Here is a 16,205-nt window from a genome sequence, read left to right as displayed (position 1 = left end):
TTAATTGCTGCCCCAATTTCAGACCTTGTTATTGGTCTATTCAGGGATTTGACTTCTTCCTGGTTTGGTCTTGGGAAGGTGTAAGTGTCCAGGAATTTATCCATTTCTTCTAGATATTTTGGTTTATTTGCGTAGAGGTGTTTATAGTATTCTTTGATGGTAGTTTGTATTTCTATGGGATTGGTGGTGATATCACCTTTATCATTTTTTATTGCATCTATTTGATTCTTCTCTTTTTGTCTTTATTAGTCTGGCTAGCAGTCTATCTATTTTGTTGACCTTTCAGAAAGCCAGCTCCTAGATTCACTGATTTTTTTGAAGGGCTTTTTTGTGTCTCCATCTCCTTCAGTTCCACTCTGATCTTAGTTATTTCTTGTCTTCTGCTGGCTTTTGAATTCTTTTGTTCTTGCTTCTCTAGTTCTTTTAATTATGACGTTAGGGTGTCGATTTTAGATCTTTCCAGTTTTCTCTTTTGGGCATTTAGTGGTATAAATTTCCCTCTAGACATGCTTTAAATGTGTCTCAGAAAGTCTGGTATGTTGTGTCTTTGTTCTCATTGGTTTCAAAGAACATCTTTATTTCTGCCGTCATTCTGTTATTTATCCAGTAGGCATTCAGGAGCGGGTTGCTCAGTTTCCATGTAGTTGTGTGGTTTTGAGTGAGTTTCTTAATCCTGAGTTCTAATTTCATTGCACTGTGGTCTGAGAGACTGTTTGTTATGATTTCCATTCTTTTGTATTTGCTGAGGGTTGTTTTACTTTAAATTATGTGGTCAGTTTTAGAATAGGTGCAGTGTGGTGCTGAGAAGAATGTATATTCTGTTGATTTTGGGTGGAGAGTTCTGTAGATGTTTATTGGGTCCGTGTGGTCCAGAGCTGAGTTCAAGTCTTAGATATCCTTGTTAATTTTCTGTTTTGTTGATCTACTATTGACAGTGGGGTGTTAAAGTCTCCCACTATTAATGTGTGGGAGTCTAAGTCTCTTTGTGGGTCTCTAAGAACTTGCTTTATGAATCTGGGTGCTCTTGCATTGGGTGAATATATATTTAGGATAGTTAGCTTTTCTTGTTGCACTGATCCCTTTACTATTATGTAATGTCCTTCTTTGTCTGTTTTAATTTCTGTTGGTTTAAAGTCTGTTTTATCACATACTATGATTGCAACCCCTGCTTTTTTTTGCTTTCCATTTGCTTGGTAAATCTTCCTGCATTCCTTTATTTCGAGCCTATGTGTGTCTTTGCACGTGAGGTGGATCTCCTGAATACAGCACACCAATGCACCAATGAGTCTTGACTCTTTATCCAATTTGCCAGTGTGTGTCTTTTAATTGAGGCATTTAGCCTATTTACATTTAAGGTTAATATTGTTATGTGTGAATTTGATCCTGCCATTATGATGCTAGCTGGTTATTTTGCCTGTTAGTTGATGCAGTTTCTTCTAGGCATCGATTGTCTTTACAATTTGGTATTTTTTGCAGTGGCTGGTACCAGTTGTTCCTTTCCATGTTTGGTGCTTCCTTCAGGAGCTCTTGTAGGACAGGCCTGGTGGTGACAAAATCTCTCAGCATTTGCTTCTCTATAAAGGATTTTATTTCTCCTTCACTTATGAAGCTTATTTTGGCTGGATATGAAATTCTGGGTTGAAAATTCTTTAAGGATGTTGAATATTGGCCCTCACTCTCTTCTGGCTTGTAGGGTTTCTGCCAAGAGATCCACTGTGAGTCTGATGGGCTTCCCTTTGTGGGTTACTCAGCCTTTCTTTCTTGCTGCTCTTAGCATTTTTTTCTTCATTTCAACGTTGGTGAATCTGACAATTATGTGTCTTGAGGTTATTCTTCTTGAGGAGTATCTTTGTGGTGGTCTCTGTATTTCCTGAATTTGAATGTTGGCCTGCCTTGCTATGCTGGGGAAGTTCTCCTGGATAATATCCTGAAGAGAGTTTTCCAACTTGGTTTCATTCCCCTCTTCACTTTCAGGTACACTGATCAAACGTAGATTTGGTATTTTCACATCATCCCATATTTCTTGGAGACTTTATTTCTTTTCACTCTTTTTTCTCTAATCTTGTCTTCTTGCTTTATTTCATTGAGTTGATCCTCAGTCTCTGATATCCTTTCTTCTGCTTGATCAACTTGGCTATTGAAACTTGTGTATGCTTCACGAAGTTCTTGTGCTGTGTTTTTCAGCTCCATCAGGTTGTGTATGTTCTTTTCTAAACTGGTTATTCTAGTTAGCATTTTGTCTAACCTTTTTTCAAGGTTCTTAGTTTCCTTGCATTGGGTTAGAACATGCTCCTTTCTGAAGCCTGCTTCTGTCAATTCGTCAAACTCATTATCTGTCCAGTTTTGTTCCCTTGCTGGTGAGGAGCTGTGATCCCTTCAGAGAGAAGAGGCATTCTGGTTTTTGGAGTTCAGCCTTTTTGTGCTGGTTTCTTCCCATCTTCATGGATTTATCTACCTTTGGTCTTTGAGGTCAGTGACCTTTGGATGGGGTCTCTGAGTGGATGTCCTTTTTGATGATCTTGAAACTACTTCTTTGTATTTGTTAGCTTTCCTTCTAACAGTCAGGCCCCTCGGCTGCAGGTCTGCTGGAGTTTGCTGGAGGTCCACTCCAGACCCTGCTTGCCTGAGAATCACCAGCGGAGGCTGCAGAACAGCAAAGATTGTTGCCTGTTCCTTCCTCTGGTAGCTTTGTCCCAGAATGGTACCTACCAGATGCCAGCCAGAGCCCTTCTGTATGAGGTGTCTGTCAGCCCCTACTGGGAGGTGTCTCCCAGTCAGGACACATGGGAGTCAGGGAGCCACTTGAGGAAGCAGTCTGTTCCTTATCAGAGCTCAAACACTGTATTGGGAGGTCTGCTGCTCTCTTCAGAGCTGCCAGTCAGGGACGTTTAGGTCTCCTGAAGCTGTACCCACTACTGCCCCTTTCCCAGGTGTTCTGTCCCAGGAAGGTGGGGGGTTATTTATAAGTCCCTGATGGGCTGCTGCCTTTTTTCAGAGATGCCCTGCCCAGTGAGGACATCTAGTGAGATAGTGCCTGCTGCTGAGCTGTGTGGTGCTCCACCCAGTTTGAATTTCCCAGCAACTTTGCTTACACTGTGAAGTTGAAACTGGCTACTCAAGTCTCAGCAGTGGTGGATGCCCCTCCCCCCACCAAGCTCCAATGACCCAGGTTGAACTTAGACTGCTGTGCTGGCTGCAAGAATTTCAAGCCAGTGGATCTTAGCTTGCCAGTCTTCATGGGAGTGTGACCTGCCGAGCCAGGCCACATGGCTCCTTGGCTTCAGCCCCCTTTCTAGGGAAGCGAACAGTTCTGTCTTGCTGGTGTTCCAGGTGCCACTAGGGTATGAAAAAAAAAAAAACAAACCTCATGTGGCTAGCTCTGTATCTGCCCAAACAGTCACCCAGTTTTGTGCTGGAAACCCAGGGCCCTGGTGGTTGTATAGGTACAGGAGGGAATTGTCTGGTCTGCAGATTGTGAAGACCACAGGAAAAGTGCCGTATCTGGGCCAGAGTACAGGAAACAGTCTCTCATGGCTTCCCTTGGCTAGGAGAGGGATTTCCCCAGCCCCTTGCACTTCCCAGGTGAGGTGATGCCCCAGCCTGCTTCGGCTTACCCTCCTTGGGCTGTACCCACTGTCCAACCAGTCCCAATGAGATGAATCAGGTACCTCAGCTGGAAATGTGGAAATCAACTGCCTTGTGCATTGATCCCTCTCGGAGCTGTGCACCGGAGCAATTCCTATTTGGCCATCTTGCCCGGAAATCCTATATCTCTTCTTTTGGGTCAGTTTTCTCAGCTAGAAGAGTCCTGGCTGCCAGTGTTCTTACGGCTGACTGGGGAAGGAGGCTGAAGATCCAGAGATTCAGTGTGAGGTCTCTTACCTGATTCTCTTGTTTTCAGTAAGATAGCCCTGTCTTCCACTATGCCTGAGTCCTGGGGTCCACAGCCTTTTGAATTAGCCTCCTCAGGGAAACTCCTGGCTTATGCTGGGGAGGTGGATTAGGAGTCACCTGGTTGTATGCATACACATGGGAGTGTGTGTGTGTGTATGTGTGTGGGAGGGGACCGTGGGAGAGTGGAATTTGCTTGTTGTAAAGTCCACCCACACCCTTATTTGCAGATATTATTGGTATCTCTGATTCCTAAGCCATTCTGGGGTTCTGCAGAGTATTACAGTGACTGCTGGTAAATGTTTAATTGGCTCTCCAGGGGGAAAAGAAAAGCCCTAATTTGTAGTGTTTGCTGATTTCCATGGTGTCAACATTCCCACCACAGTTGCCTTCAAGTTGCTATCATGACATCGCTGAACATGGATTTTAGAAATCCCTTTATCTCCTCCTGTGATATTACAAGACTCAGCTGTGACTGAGACCCCCGTCCATTCTTTCCACAGCTTGGTTGTTCAGTTCCTCCTTTCTTTACAGAAGATACATGTTCTTCCATTACTGAGCTAGTTCAATCTGAGTTTCTGATACTTGTTACTAAGAGTTTTATGTTTTTTCAATGTTGAGAATTTCTTTTTGAAAAGCCCGAACTTTCCAGGATTTCCTTTTGCAAAATAGTGACTTATCATGTTTTGTCTGAGAAGATACAGATGGGCAAAAGGATACTACGAATGCAGTAATAACTTGTATAAATGAGCTTTTATCATGTCAACCTGTATATATACAGTGTTTGTACAGCAGGAGTACTTGCATGGCCAAAGCATTATTTGGTATATAAATGATGCTTGGTGACCATACACATTTTCAGACTCCTTGAAATAACTCTTAGCTCTACTCTCCTGCTCTCAGACCGGGTTGTTTAGTTCACAGGTTCAGAGCCAGTGTTTCAGATGATCGTTTCTCTGAAGTCATTCTCATTCCCATGAGTTAAATGAGCTTTTTCTTGCCTTTCTCCAAGATCAAAGTGTGTTTCTTTAATCTTTGAAATGTTTTTGAATCCCCACCCCCTTTTCTACATCTACTGCCAGTGTTCTAGTCCAGGCCCTACTTGTCCCTCCCATGTAGAGGCAACAGCTTTCAGTCTGGTCTCTTCTTACTGTCTGTCCCTTCACCAATCCATTCTCTCTACGGCAGCCAGAGTGCTCTTCCTGGTGGGGTCCTTTTCATGCCTAAAAGGTTCCTGCTTATGTGTCCAGTAGTGAGGCATGGGATGACTGTTTCCATTATGCTCAATTCCTTGTGTTCTGTAAACCTTTTGCCCATGAGCTTGTGTTTGACCCAGTTCTTTCGGTAGCAATAGCATTTTTCCTATAGATGGAAAACTCATGTTACCTACAAAACTTTGTTAATTCATTCCCGCAATCCTCCTGACCAGCATTAGCCACACCTCATCCCAGCATCCTGTGACAGTACAGACTTTGGTTATGGAGTTCTCACACTGCAGGCACTTTGGGGATAGGACCTTTCAGTATGTTTGTATACCCAAGCACATTGATGAGTACCTGGGACAGTCAATGCTCAATAAATGTTAACTGAACAAATTGATATGGATTGGCCTGCTTGGGAGTGTAGGTTTATCGCTGAAACTACTTCCCGAATAGGAGCTAGATAAGAAATGTGTGAGACACAGAAATGAGGTAAAAATGTGTTGTTTCCCCCATTTGTCTCTTCTGACATTTTCTTCCAAATAAGCAAGATTTTATTGCATTTTTCTGATTGCAAAAGCAATACATTCGAAGCATAGTATTTATATGGACTCTGGCATCAGGCTTGAGTTCAAATTTTGCTACGTGTATCAAATAATAAGCAAATAGAAAAGGCTGTGTACTTGCACACAGTGCTTAACACCTTTGTGTCTTAGTTCTCATCTGAAAAGCATTGGAAGCTATTATACTATTGCTTACTTCTCAAGAGTGTTATGAAGTTAGACTCTGCATGCTAAGTGCTTGGCACAGTGATTGCTGAACAAGTACTTGCAGCTCTTATTGTGAAGTTCAGTTCAGAAAAGGTAAAGGTCTCTGAGATCTGGATATAGCTGGAGAGTAGGGCTTAGGATCTTCACTGTGTTGCACTAAAACACAAATCTGACTCCAGAAGCCTTGGGGAACAATTTTGATCTTTTCTCTTAGAGCAGCCTTTCTCAACCCGGGTTCATTTGGACCACAGAACACAGAAAGTAACTGGAGTGACTATCTTCTCAGTTCCCAGAATGTTACATAACTTATACTGTTCTAGATGCATGAGAGAGTTATGTTCATTGTCTACAATTCAGGCCATGTAGGTTTCATTATCTCCAAACTCCTCCTCTTTAAGAAAGGCAGCTCTGACATTCTTTGATGTTTCTTAGACCTGATGCAGGGACTCGGCACAGTGCATGAGTCACACCACTTCAGATCTTCTCTAGAAACCTGTCCCTTTCCTTAAACCTTCTCATGATTGCTATAAATATCTCCCTTCCTCACCCATGATGTGTTCCTACAAGTTTGTTCTTTCTCCATATTGTGCTTGTCACATACCAATTCTGACATGTATTACCTTACTTTTCCTAAGAGTAACACAGCACTCCCTATCCCTGTGTCCTCCTCCACTTCCGGAATTGCAATGAATGGTATCTCCAAGAAAACTAATGCCAATAACTAGACTAAACACTAAGCATGGTTGACATCTTTTTTTAAAATTTTTAATGCAGACTTTTCTAAGTTGCCTGGCTCCCTTTAAATAATTTTCCTTGACTAAAACTAGTAATCTGGGCACTTGAATCAAGTTGTTCTGACTTGTGCTGCCAAGGCTTCTGTAAGACTGGTGCTGTATGGCAAAGCAAGTCTGCTCCTCCTGGTGCCACCCCTAGTTCCTGCTGCTTTCCAGGGGTAACAACTCATGCTGGCTTCTAGAAAGGCAGCAGGCACCACCTTTTTTTTTTTTTTTTTTTTTTTTTTTTGGATGGGCGTGGTGGAAGTCATGATGTCTTCTGTTAGAAATAATATTGGGAAGGGAACTAGCAGTGTCTGCCACAATTCATATAATGGAATATCATATAGCCATTAACTTTTGAAGAATATTTATTGGCATGGGAAAATGCTCACAACATGTTAAAGAAAGCAGGATACAAATATGTAAATACAGCATGATCCCAATCTTGTAGTAAAATAAATTATATATGCATAGAAAAAATACAGGAAGGAAATACACTAAAACATTAACAGTGATTTCAGGATGGTGGGATTTGGGGTAAATTATTTTCTGCATTTTCCAAACTTTCCACAATGAACATATATTACTTTTATAATCAGAGGGGAAGAGGGGGTCAATACAGGTGACGCCTAGTCCTGGGAGGTGGTAAGACTGATGTGGCACTAAGGGGGTGTTTAGAGTCACTTGTACTGCCTCAGTCTGTGTCCTCATTTATAAAGGAGGGATAATAACACCTGCCCTGCCTGCCTCCCAGGACTATTGGGCATCTGAAAGCGTCACAATATCTGATGATCGTTCCTCTGTAGCAGCAGCTCAAATGCTTTATTTTAGGACACATGCCTCCGTACCCTGGTTCCAAGGTCAGGAGAGTTGGGGCAGAGGGACCAGCCTGCAGCCTTGGTCCCTAGCCTATTCTAAAGGATTCCAGGTCTTTCTTGGAAATCCAGTACTGACCAAGCAAGTACTGGATTTTCCCCACTCATACTTCCACTCCAGGTCATTTCCCTGCTTAAAAACTTAACTAGTTCTGCTGAAATAGTTATTGCTTAAAATGGCCTGAGAATGACCACCCTCCTCATACCACTCTGGTTCCCAGCATTTCAGAGCCTAAGGAGGCACAGTGTGGGCCCAAGTGTGCTGGGGGAAAAGGAGTGGTGCTGGGAATCAGGCCACCAGAGTTGGACTCTTCCTTGCTGTGACATGGGGTAACTTTCACAAGCTTTCTGGAGAGGATCTTTCATATGAGATAAGGTGAGGTTACATGAGATAACATACATAAAAAGCCCAGGATATAGTAAGCACTTAACAGATATTAGTTCTTTCCGAGTGCCAGGTGAAGTCACTCTCTTCTTCTTCCCCGCAAGTTGTCTCTTTTCAAAAACAAAGCTTAGTGCCCAGTGCAGAGAAATGCAAAATGAAACAGAACTCACTGAAAGCAGAAGTGCACAGCTACTTAAACAGGACTGTGGAAACACTGTGTAAAGAAAGCCAGTAAGATGGCATTTCATTAAACACATCTGCATGTAGGTAAGCTGACATGCATGCCAAAGCTATTTGATTATAGAAATTATAAAAATACTTTAAAAATGCATTTGTAGAATGAAATAACAAAAATACTTAAATTTTTTCTAAACTTTTTTTCACTTAATCTAAAATTATGAATTGCCCATTTCATTTTATTTGCTGTTAGTTAAAACCTGGGTCACTCAAAATCTTTCCCTCAAATATTTTGGAGGAAATTCTAACATGTATTGTCTTCTTCTTAGCCTTTTATAAAATATTCTGGATGTAACTGCTTCTTTTAAATTCATTATGAGAATTAGTCTATAGGCCATACTGTTGTACACATTTTCTGGGTCAACTAGAGTATCCTTTGGTAAGTAGATAGTCCCCGATTTGCTGTCTTGAATGGTTTATTCTTCTCATCTCACAAACTAGTTTTAGTTGGCTTTTTTCTTCTTTCAGTATGCCTGCCTTCAACCTAGCAGACTCTTTCTTTGCCATTTTTTTTTTAGTGAGCTTCAAAGCCAGCTAACAAAACATGTTGGAAGCGTATGCAAATTTCAGTACAGAGCCTAAGAGTGATATTCTTGAAGATCTCTCCCATAAGTTGTAAGAAACTTTGTGACATCTCTTCTGGCAGCTGGAAGGCCTTTTAAAACTCAATTCCTGATTTTTTTTGTTTTCCAGAGAAATAACTTCTGGATAAATGACCTTTTCACTAACATTCCATGTACTTTACCTATCCTTAAAAAGGCTATTATAAATGAGAGAATGGATGTAAAAACACTTTTAAAAAGCACAAACTGTGAAGTAGCATTGTTTAGCCCATGGATCTATAAAGAAACACACATAGATGGCTAAATTGAATCAACCCCAATGTTTTATTTAAATTTTTAAAAGGCAGTGGTTAAGCACATTATGTTTATATGTATATATATGAATGTATGTACATGTGTATATACATACATATATATACAGGAAACCAACCCCTTTTCAACTTTAGCCACTGATCAGCTAGGCCCACTGTCTATTGCATGATTCAGTTTCTACTTCTTCATAGGACCAATTCTAAAAGTAAAAATAAACAGCCTTTATCAGTTTAACAGTAATTAATTGTGTTTCTTTTTTTTTTTAAATAAATAAAGTTACTATTAAACTGATCACATATGGTAGAAAGGTAGAATACACACACACACCAGCACACACATAATCCCCAATTTAAAACATGATGTATGAATGACCTATATGTACAAATGGGTGCTTCTGACTCCCCCACCCCAAGCAGAGGCCACGAAAAAACTCCCATTACTAAGGGAGTCTCCATTCTTTCTGCTGGGATGGAGGATGTGTGTGTTCCTGGCACCCCGGGTGAGACCTCAGAATGCAGACTCCCCATGCACTGATACAGATGATGGTTCAGTTCTATGGTACTAGTGTTTAGGTACATGAGGGAATAAATAGGCATTTGTAGCTGCCTGAGAACTAAACCATCATTTATAACTTTTTATAGGGAGAGAAATGTATTCTGAAGTTTTAGCTAAGTGACATACAAACTTTTAGAATATAATCAGTTTGTAAGTCTGAGGCTGTGTGTGTGTTTCTATATATTTATACAAAATTGATATGAAGAATGGGGCTAGGTTTATGGAGCAGCTGCTAGGCTTCCATTTAGTCAGTTCTGATCTAAGAAGTCACTTGCTCAGGGCCTTTATTTACCAGCTCATTCTGCTTCTCACATGACTCTGGCTGCTGGAGAGATTGAGAAGGGGCCACTCACACCAGTGAGGGGAAGGACATGGCTAAATCTTCTGCTAAGAATCTTGGCAAAAAGAATTGCCAGATTCAATCAGGGCCGCATTATAAAATAAAATCCTTCAGTTCCATCCTGATGAAATGGAATTTTTTTTTTCTGCTTCTAGCCCCTGTAACTCCGTCTAACTGCAGCTCTGTATAAATGCCTCAATATCGCAAAAAACACAGGGTCACCTCTTAAATATGCTGGATTCTCAATGAGTAAACCAGTTAATGTGTTTCTAGCCAAAGCAAGGGCATAAATGTTTTAGAGAAAAGATTCCCCTGGAGCTACAGAGAAAAGATGCTGATAAAGCAATATTGAGAGTTGAGCAGGTGATGCTTTTAGTCTGTGTCAGAGCTGGTCTCTTCGATGACAGAGTACTGGTTGAGTGCTTCCTCCAAAGGCGTTATTGTCCCATCAGGTTTTAGTCCCATTGGTTTAAGCAACTCCTCTCTAGAAAAAGAGATAAAAGAGAGAGAAAGAAAAAAAGTATTCACCAGCATCACACACAGACCCCTCCCGCACCACCCAAATCCACATCCTTTTAAAAAGAAAAGTCTTTAAAAACCAAAGTATTTTCCCTTGAGCTCTCTCTGTGTGTTTGTAATAGGAAAGATGAAAGGGGCATGGAAAGAAAAAGAGGGAGATAAAAGGCTTCATTCACACAGGCCAAACCTACTAAGCCAATTAAAAGTATGAAAAGTCAAGGTCTAAATGGGCTCAGGACAAGGAGCAGGTCTCTTCTGTTTTGAATAATCAACTTTTTTTTTTTTTTCCTTTTGTGGATTGGTTTTGTTTTAGAGAAGTTGAAGCTGCCAAAATTTCACCTGCCCCAGTGGTTGGAGCATACAATTAAATGGCTGATTTGATATGCACACACTTCATTCAATGGAATAAATCTGTCGTTTTGATTTTGCCTCTATCTCTAGTGATACTAAGTACTTGTTGATTCATTTCAAATTAGTTGGCCTTCCCCAACTCTCTCCCCGACTTTTCTTTCCTTCTTTCTCTTTCACTCTTTTCTTTCCTCCTCCTCCTTTTTAAAAAACACCATTGCTTTTGTTTGTGGCAGTTTAATTATGGGATTGACAGCCATTTTAATCTCTTCAAAGCTCCCCAACTGCAGCTTTTCCGCTAATCCAATTATATCTACTCCACAAGTTACAGCCTCATCTAAAGATGATTAATTATTGATTAAGCCAATCAAAAAGCATTAGGAAAGATTTATTTAATCTTTTCATAGGCTCTTATTTATTACATGGAGATTATGGTGAATGTACCTGTTGAGTTGCTAACTTCAGTCCTCCCATCCCTAAAAAGGTCAGCGGTGCACTTAAGAGTGGCCTTGAAGAGCCCCATGAACTGCTTAAAACTTATTTATCACAGAAATGGGCATTACACCCCCCCAAAAAAAACATGTCCATAACCAAAAATCCACATGGCAGCAGCTATAATGTTGGTGGGATCTGGATGGAAGGGAAATGACTCCCTCCTCACAGTTGTCCCTTAGGCCAGCAGAAAGAAGGGCTCCCTCCTGGGAAGGTGCAGCCACATAGTAGTGTAATGGTGTTACAGACACAGTGAAACCTCCTGGGGAGGAGTGAGAACAGCTCAGTGGTCAATGGATAAGCCAACAGGAGCCTAATGAAGAGCTCTGACTAGCTCCAGTAGACTACTTTGAAGTGTCTGAAAATTTTGTTTGGGGAATGTGAACATCTGTCAGGCTAAGTTGAGGCTCCTGAACATTATGAGGGAGGAAATATGTTTCCCAATCCAAGAAATGGGGTCAGAATCATAGAACTTTAAGTTGGAAGGGGTCTTACAGATCATTTAGTCCAACCCCCTTTTTAATAAAGGAGACTGAATGACTCACCCAAGGTCACTTATCTAGTGGCAGGGCTGGACCTGGGACATGGGTCTCCTGAATCCTAGTCCAGTAATCTTTGCAGCCCACTACATCTGGATTATTGCCCTAACTGCATTGGAGGAGCACACTGAGTTCATGTCTTCAACATCTGTTCAGTTACTATGTGACAGGAACTATGTCACATACTAAGAAGAAAAGGAAGATGGGGTATACCTCCTGCCTTTGAGGAGCAGGCAAAACAAAACTATAAAAAAAATCATTTGGAGCATAATGGGGTAAATGCTGTCAGAGAATTATGCACAAAGAACTGTGGCAGCTCCTGAGATGAAGTACTGACCAAGCTGCCTGGGGGAGGCAATGCCAAGTGAGGGATCAGTAACTGGTCCTTCACTAGGCAGAGGGCACAGAGCATTTCAGACAAAGGAGACTGTAAAGAGCTCTGAATGGCCCCACTGACTTATGTGATTCTGTAGACCTTTTTGGATTGTGTCAGCTCATCTTTTCTCTGTGCTCTCATGAAGCTGGGAAAGGGCCCAGTGTTTGGGGAATTGGGAGGTTCGATGAAGGAGGGGCAGGAGGTAAGGCTGCGAGGGTAGTTTGGGATGCAATAGTAAAAAATGTCTTAAATGCCACAATAAGGAGTTTAGATTTTACCCTGTAAAGAGTGTTTGATTAGGATTGTTTTATAAGAAGGTACCTCTGGCACAGCATGACAGACACATGGGAATTGGTGGCAGATGGACAAGTCATTAGGGTTCATGATAATAGTGTGTGGGAAAGGAGACAGAGCTGGATGAAATCTGAGGTTGTGGGAAGAAAAGGCAACATTTCTGAGGTAGATGTCACGACTCACTGGTAGGACAAGGGGTTGGTGAAGAAGAGTAGTAAGTAGAGAGTTCCTGTTGTTCCAGCTCTGATGACCAAGTGGATGGTGATTCTATTCACTGGGGCCAGGACATAGGAGATGGAGATTTGGTGGGAAGATGCTCACATATTTTAGGACCTGAAGAACATACCTACATGACAACCAGGTTGAAATGTTCAGTGGACAGCTAGAAACAATCTGTTTCCATTAAAACTTCTCTCTAGCACTGACATAATTACATATCTGTATTTTAAATTCCTAGTTCTGATTATGCTAGAGGACTTTGTGATATTGGACACTACATATTAACAACTGATACAAAAGGAGAAGAGGGAGAACCTGCTAGGAATGAAACACTGAGGGCACAACGAAGTGTGGGGTAGGGACAGGTAAAAGTAGGATTGGCAGATGGGACTAGAGAGAGTCTATCGAGTGGTAAATTGTTGGGTGGATATACCATCACTCCTGAGACTAACACTATTGCATCTCTTTGATAAAAAGATGATTCTGGGGCTAGCTACTAACTGGTATGAAGTATCTAGCACTTTCTCATCTAAACCCAGGAGGAACATTTTCAAAGAAGTTTATCAGCTTTATTCCTGCTCCCTAATCCAATTATGGAAACAATTTAAAATATTAATTTTATGGCCAAATTATGATTTCACTGTGGAACAATGGGCCCCGTATTTTAATTCTTTCTTGTAAACTATTTTTAAGTGTCTACTTTCTGGGTGCTTTGTATCAACCCTCATTAAAACGGAAGCTCCTCTGAAGGCATGAATTTTATTTTCCACATGGCTCTATGCAATGCCTGGGATCATTGACACTTCTGTAGGACAAGCGTCAGTGAAAACTGGCCATACAGTCATGAACTGTGCAAATGAATTAAGGCCGCAAAGTGATGTCATAGAAAGAAACAAAAGATCTGGAGTCAGGAAGTCTGTTTGAAGTCCTGATTCTCCTCCACTTACCAGCTGGTGTGATCTTGGGCAAGCCTCTGAGTCTCAGTTTCCCTACCAGTAAAATGGGGGTCATGATAATCCTGGCTGTACCTACTGACTAGTGAAGACGTAAGGAGTAACAGGAGGAGGAGGAGGAGTAATAATAATAATGTAGACCAAAGAGCGGTGAATTGTGAAGAACAAATATTTGTTGTTATTATCGTGGTATAGTGGAAAGCACATATAGGTTTTGGAGTCAGATGGACCTGTGCTCTAATTCTGGATCCACCAGTCACTAGCTGTAAGACCATGAACTCGATGGATTCCATTTTCCTTATCTGTAGCATTAGGACAGGAACACATAATTCACACTAAGTTGTGATGAGGGCAAAAGGCTATAATACATACAAAGTGTGTAGTATAACATTAGTCTGGAGTGTAATTAGAACCCACAAATTGCAGTTCCTGTCCTTAGGTGCTTACAGAAGGTTTTCCCATGCTAGTTAGGAATTAAGTGGGGGAAGAATATGCAGAGGTAAATAAAAGACATGGTCCCTGTCCTCAAGAAGCTTTTAGTCAGTTCAGAAGATAAAACACACACACATTAAACAATATTGAAAGAATTACAGAACAGCAGATCAACAAGCTTGAGATGATTAACAGGCAGAGCCCTGCTTTCCTTAAACTTGAAAATTTGTCAACACACCCTTACTGTATTTGAAATTGGTTTAAAGGAGATTTCTTGTCCTGTCTGGGAGTAGGAGAGGATCATTTACAGATGTGTGACTGTTTGTTCTTATGGATCCAAGGCTTATTCATACCCCCATCCTAACTTTACTAATCTTCTTCCTCTATCCTTCAACTAGCAGCCCACAAATATCAAAAATGAAATATCTGATACAGAGACTCACTCCTAAAAGGCTTGGTAAATGATCTGGTTATATTGGACTGTTTCAATTATAATCTCAGACTATTTCATTTGCAATCTATTGTATCTAGATCAGCATGATGTGGACAGAGAATGGGAAGCTTTAATGAACACCACAGAAGTATTCCTTCACCAGTTATATGGGCTATGCACATGTGGGAGGGACACAGGAGGAGACAGGGATGCTGACCACAGGCTCCCTGCAGTAGGTGGACTCAGGGGCCAGACTGTAATGGCAGTGATGGACATGGATTCACAGGGAGAAAGGAATCCCAGTAGCAGAAGAATTAGTCAAGCAGAGGCACAGAAGCAAGAGTTAGTTGTGTGCAGGGACTGGCAAGCAGGCTGGCTCAGCTGAGGTAAAGGAAAAAAAAAACTCAAAAGAGATACGAGGTATAAAAGAGGATCTGAATGGAGACCTTGAATCCCAGGCTGACAAATCTGGACTTGAGAACAAAGGTGGTATTGTTTTCAATTTCAAGAGCACCACCCCCACCCCCCACTTCTAAGGATATTTAAAATAATTGTCATTACAAAGTTTGAAAGCTATGAAATACTACTGCTCTGATATTTTAAAGAGAATGTCTATGCTTTAATTATTCTATTTTCATATCCCTATGTGTCTAGCACAGTGCCTTGCAGATAGCAGATCCTCAATAAGTGTTTGTGAATGAAATTTATTTGTGCTTGATATTATCTTTCATTTTCCTGAAGAGAAAAGGTATGGTGTCTAATGGGACTCCTAATGACTAGACCATGAAGAGAAAAGCTAAATCTCTGGGTAAAGTTCCATCTTCATCACCAAGATTTACAGGATTAGAAACAGGATTGACATTCCACAGGAAATTCTGTAGAATGCTTTCCAGAGATTTCTTGTTCTCTACTAGACTGGGAGCAACTTGAGGGCAGAGTCCATGTCTTCTCAGGCTGTGATTTGTCAGTATCTAGTATAGAACACAGCACACAGCAGGTGCTCAGTAAATGTGGCATAAATGGAGAATGGTAGAGACCATTCATTAGGAATCATGCTCATACTATTTTAACTGTAATTATTTCCCTGATGAATTAATATCATCAGGCATTCTGACATTTCAGCAGAAGTCAAGCCCCCTTTTCACCATACAGCCTGGAATTCCCAACCACTAACTGGTATAGATGGGCTTCTTCCATATGGGGCATCAGAAGATCTAGATTCTGGTCTCAGATGTTCCACTAACTTGCTAGGTGTCCTTGGGCAGGTCACTTGCCTCTCTGGGCTTGAGTCTCCCCATCTATAAAGTGAGTGGTTGGACAAGATGATCCCCAATATTCTATACTAATTTCAAGATGCTAAGTATTGAGCTATGAAATAATTTTGATCTATTTTAAAAGCTGCTAGGTTTGTAAAGATACTCAAACTCATTATTACTAAGCCTTTGTTTCTAATGCAGATATTCTAAACTTAAAACACAGCATCCTACTAAATTGTCACAGACATACACCAAGACCACGAACCCTTTCTGCAAGACTACCAGCATATGATTAAAATGATTACAAAGGAAAACCAAAGCAACAGCAAATGCTACAAAAAAGGATCCAAATTCAATCATGGCCCTCAATAAGCAGGCCATTGCATAAAGAGTTACTGGTCCTAAATTCTCAAGGTCCTATCTGAAAAGGATGGCTATGTG

At 41.1% G+C, this 16,205-nt stretch overlaps 1 protein-coding gene across 12 annotated transcripts in view; it reads right to left on the bottom strand.

Annotated features, from left to right (window-relative positions):
• Window positions 1-6,986: 6,986 nt before the first annotated feature.
• RIC8B (RIC8 guanine nucleotide exchange factor B) overlaps window positions 6,987-16,205 on the bottom strand; it is a 115,323-nt gene continuing 106,104 nt past the window's right edge. For 7 of the 12 annotated variants that reach the window (XR_005202273.1, XR_001828788.2, XR_005202276.1 and 4 more), the window contains one exon: window positions 8,819-10,387. Coding sequence is in view for 5 of the 12 variants with exons in the window: in XM_017540947.2 (XP_017396436.1) it covers window positions 10,276-10,387 (112 nt within the window). In the remaining 7 variants the exon portion in view is untranslated. Of the gene's footprint in view, window positions 10,388-16,205 lie in introns of all 12 variants that reach the window. The other 5 variants (XR_005202272.1, XR_001828787.2, XM_017540887.2 and 2 more) reach the window with 4 other exon arrangements.

The sequence above is a fragment of the Cebus imitator genome, unplaced genomic scaffold (assembly GCF_001604975.1).
Source record: "Cebus imitator isolate Cc_AM_T3 unplaced genomic scaffold, Cebus_imitator-1.0 Scaffold8, whole genome shotgun sequence".
NCBI classification, from domain to species: Eukaryota; Metazoa; Chordata; class Mammalia; order Primates; family Cebidae; genus Cebus; species Cebus imitator.
The sequence above is the reverse complement of the archived record's forward strand: the minus strand, read 5'-3'. Positions and strand labels throughout refer to the sequence as shown.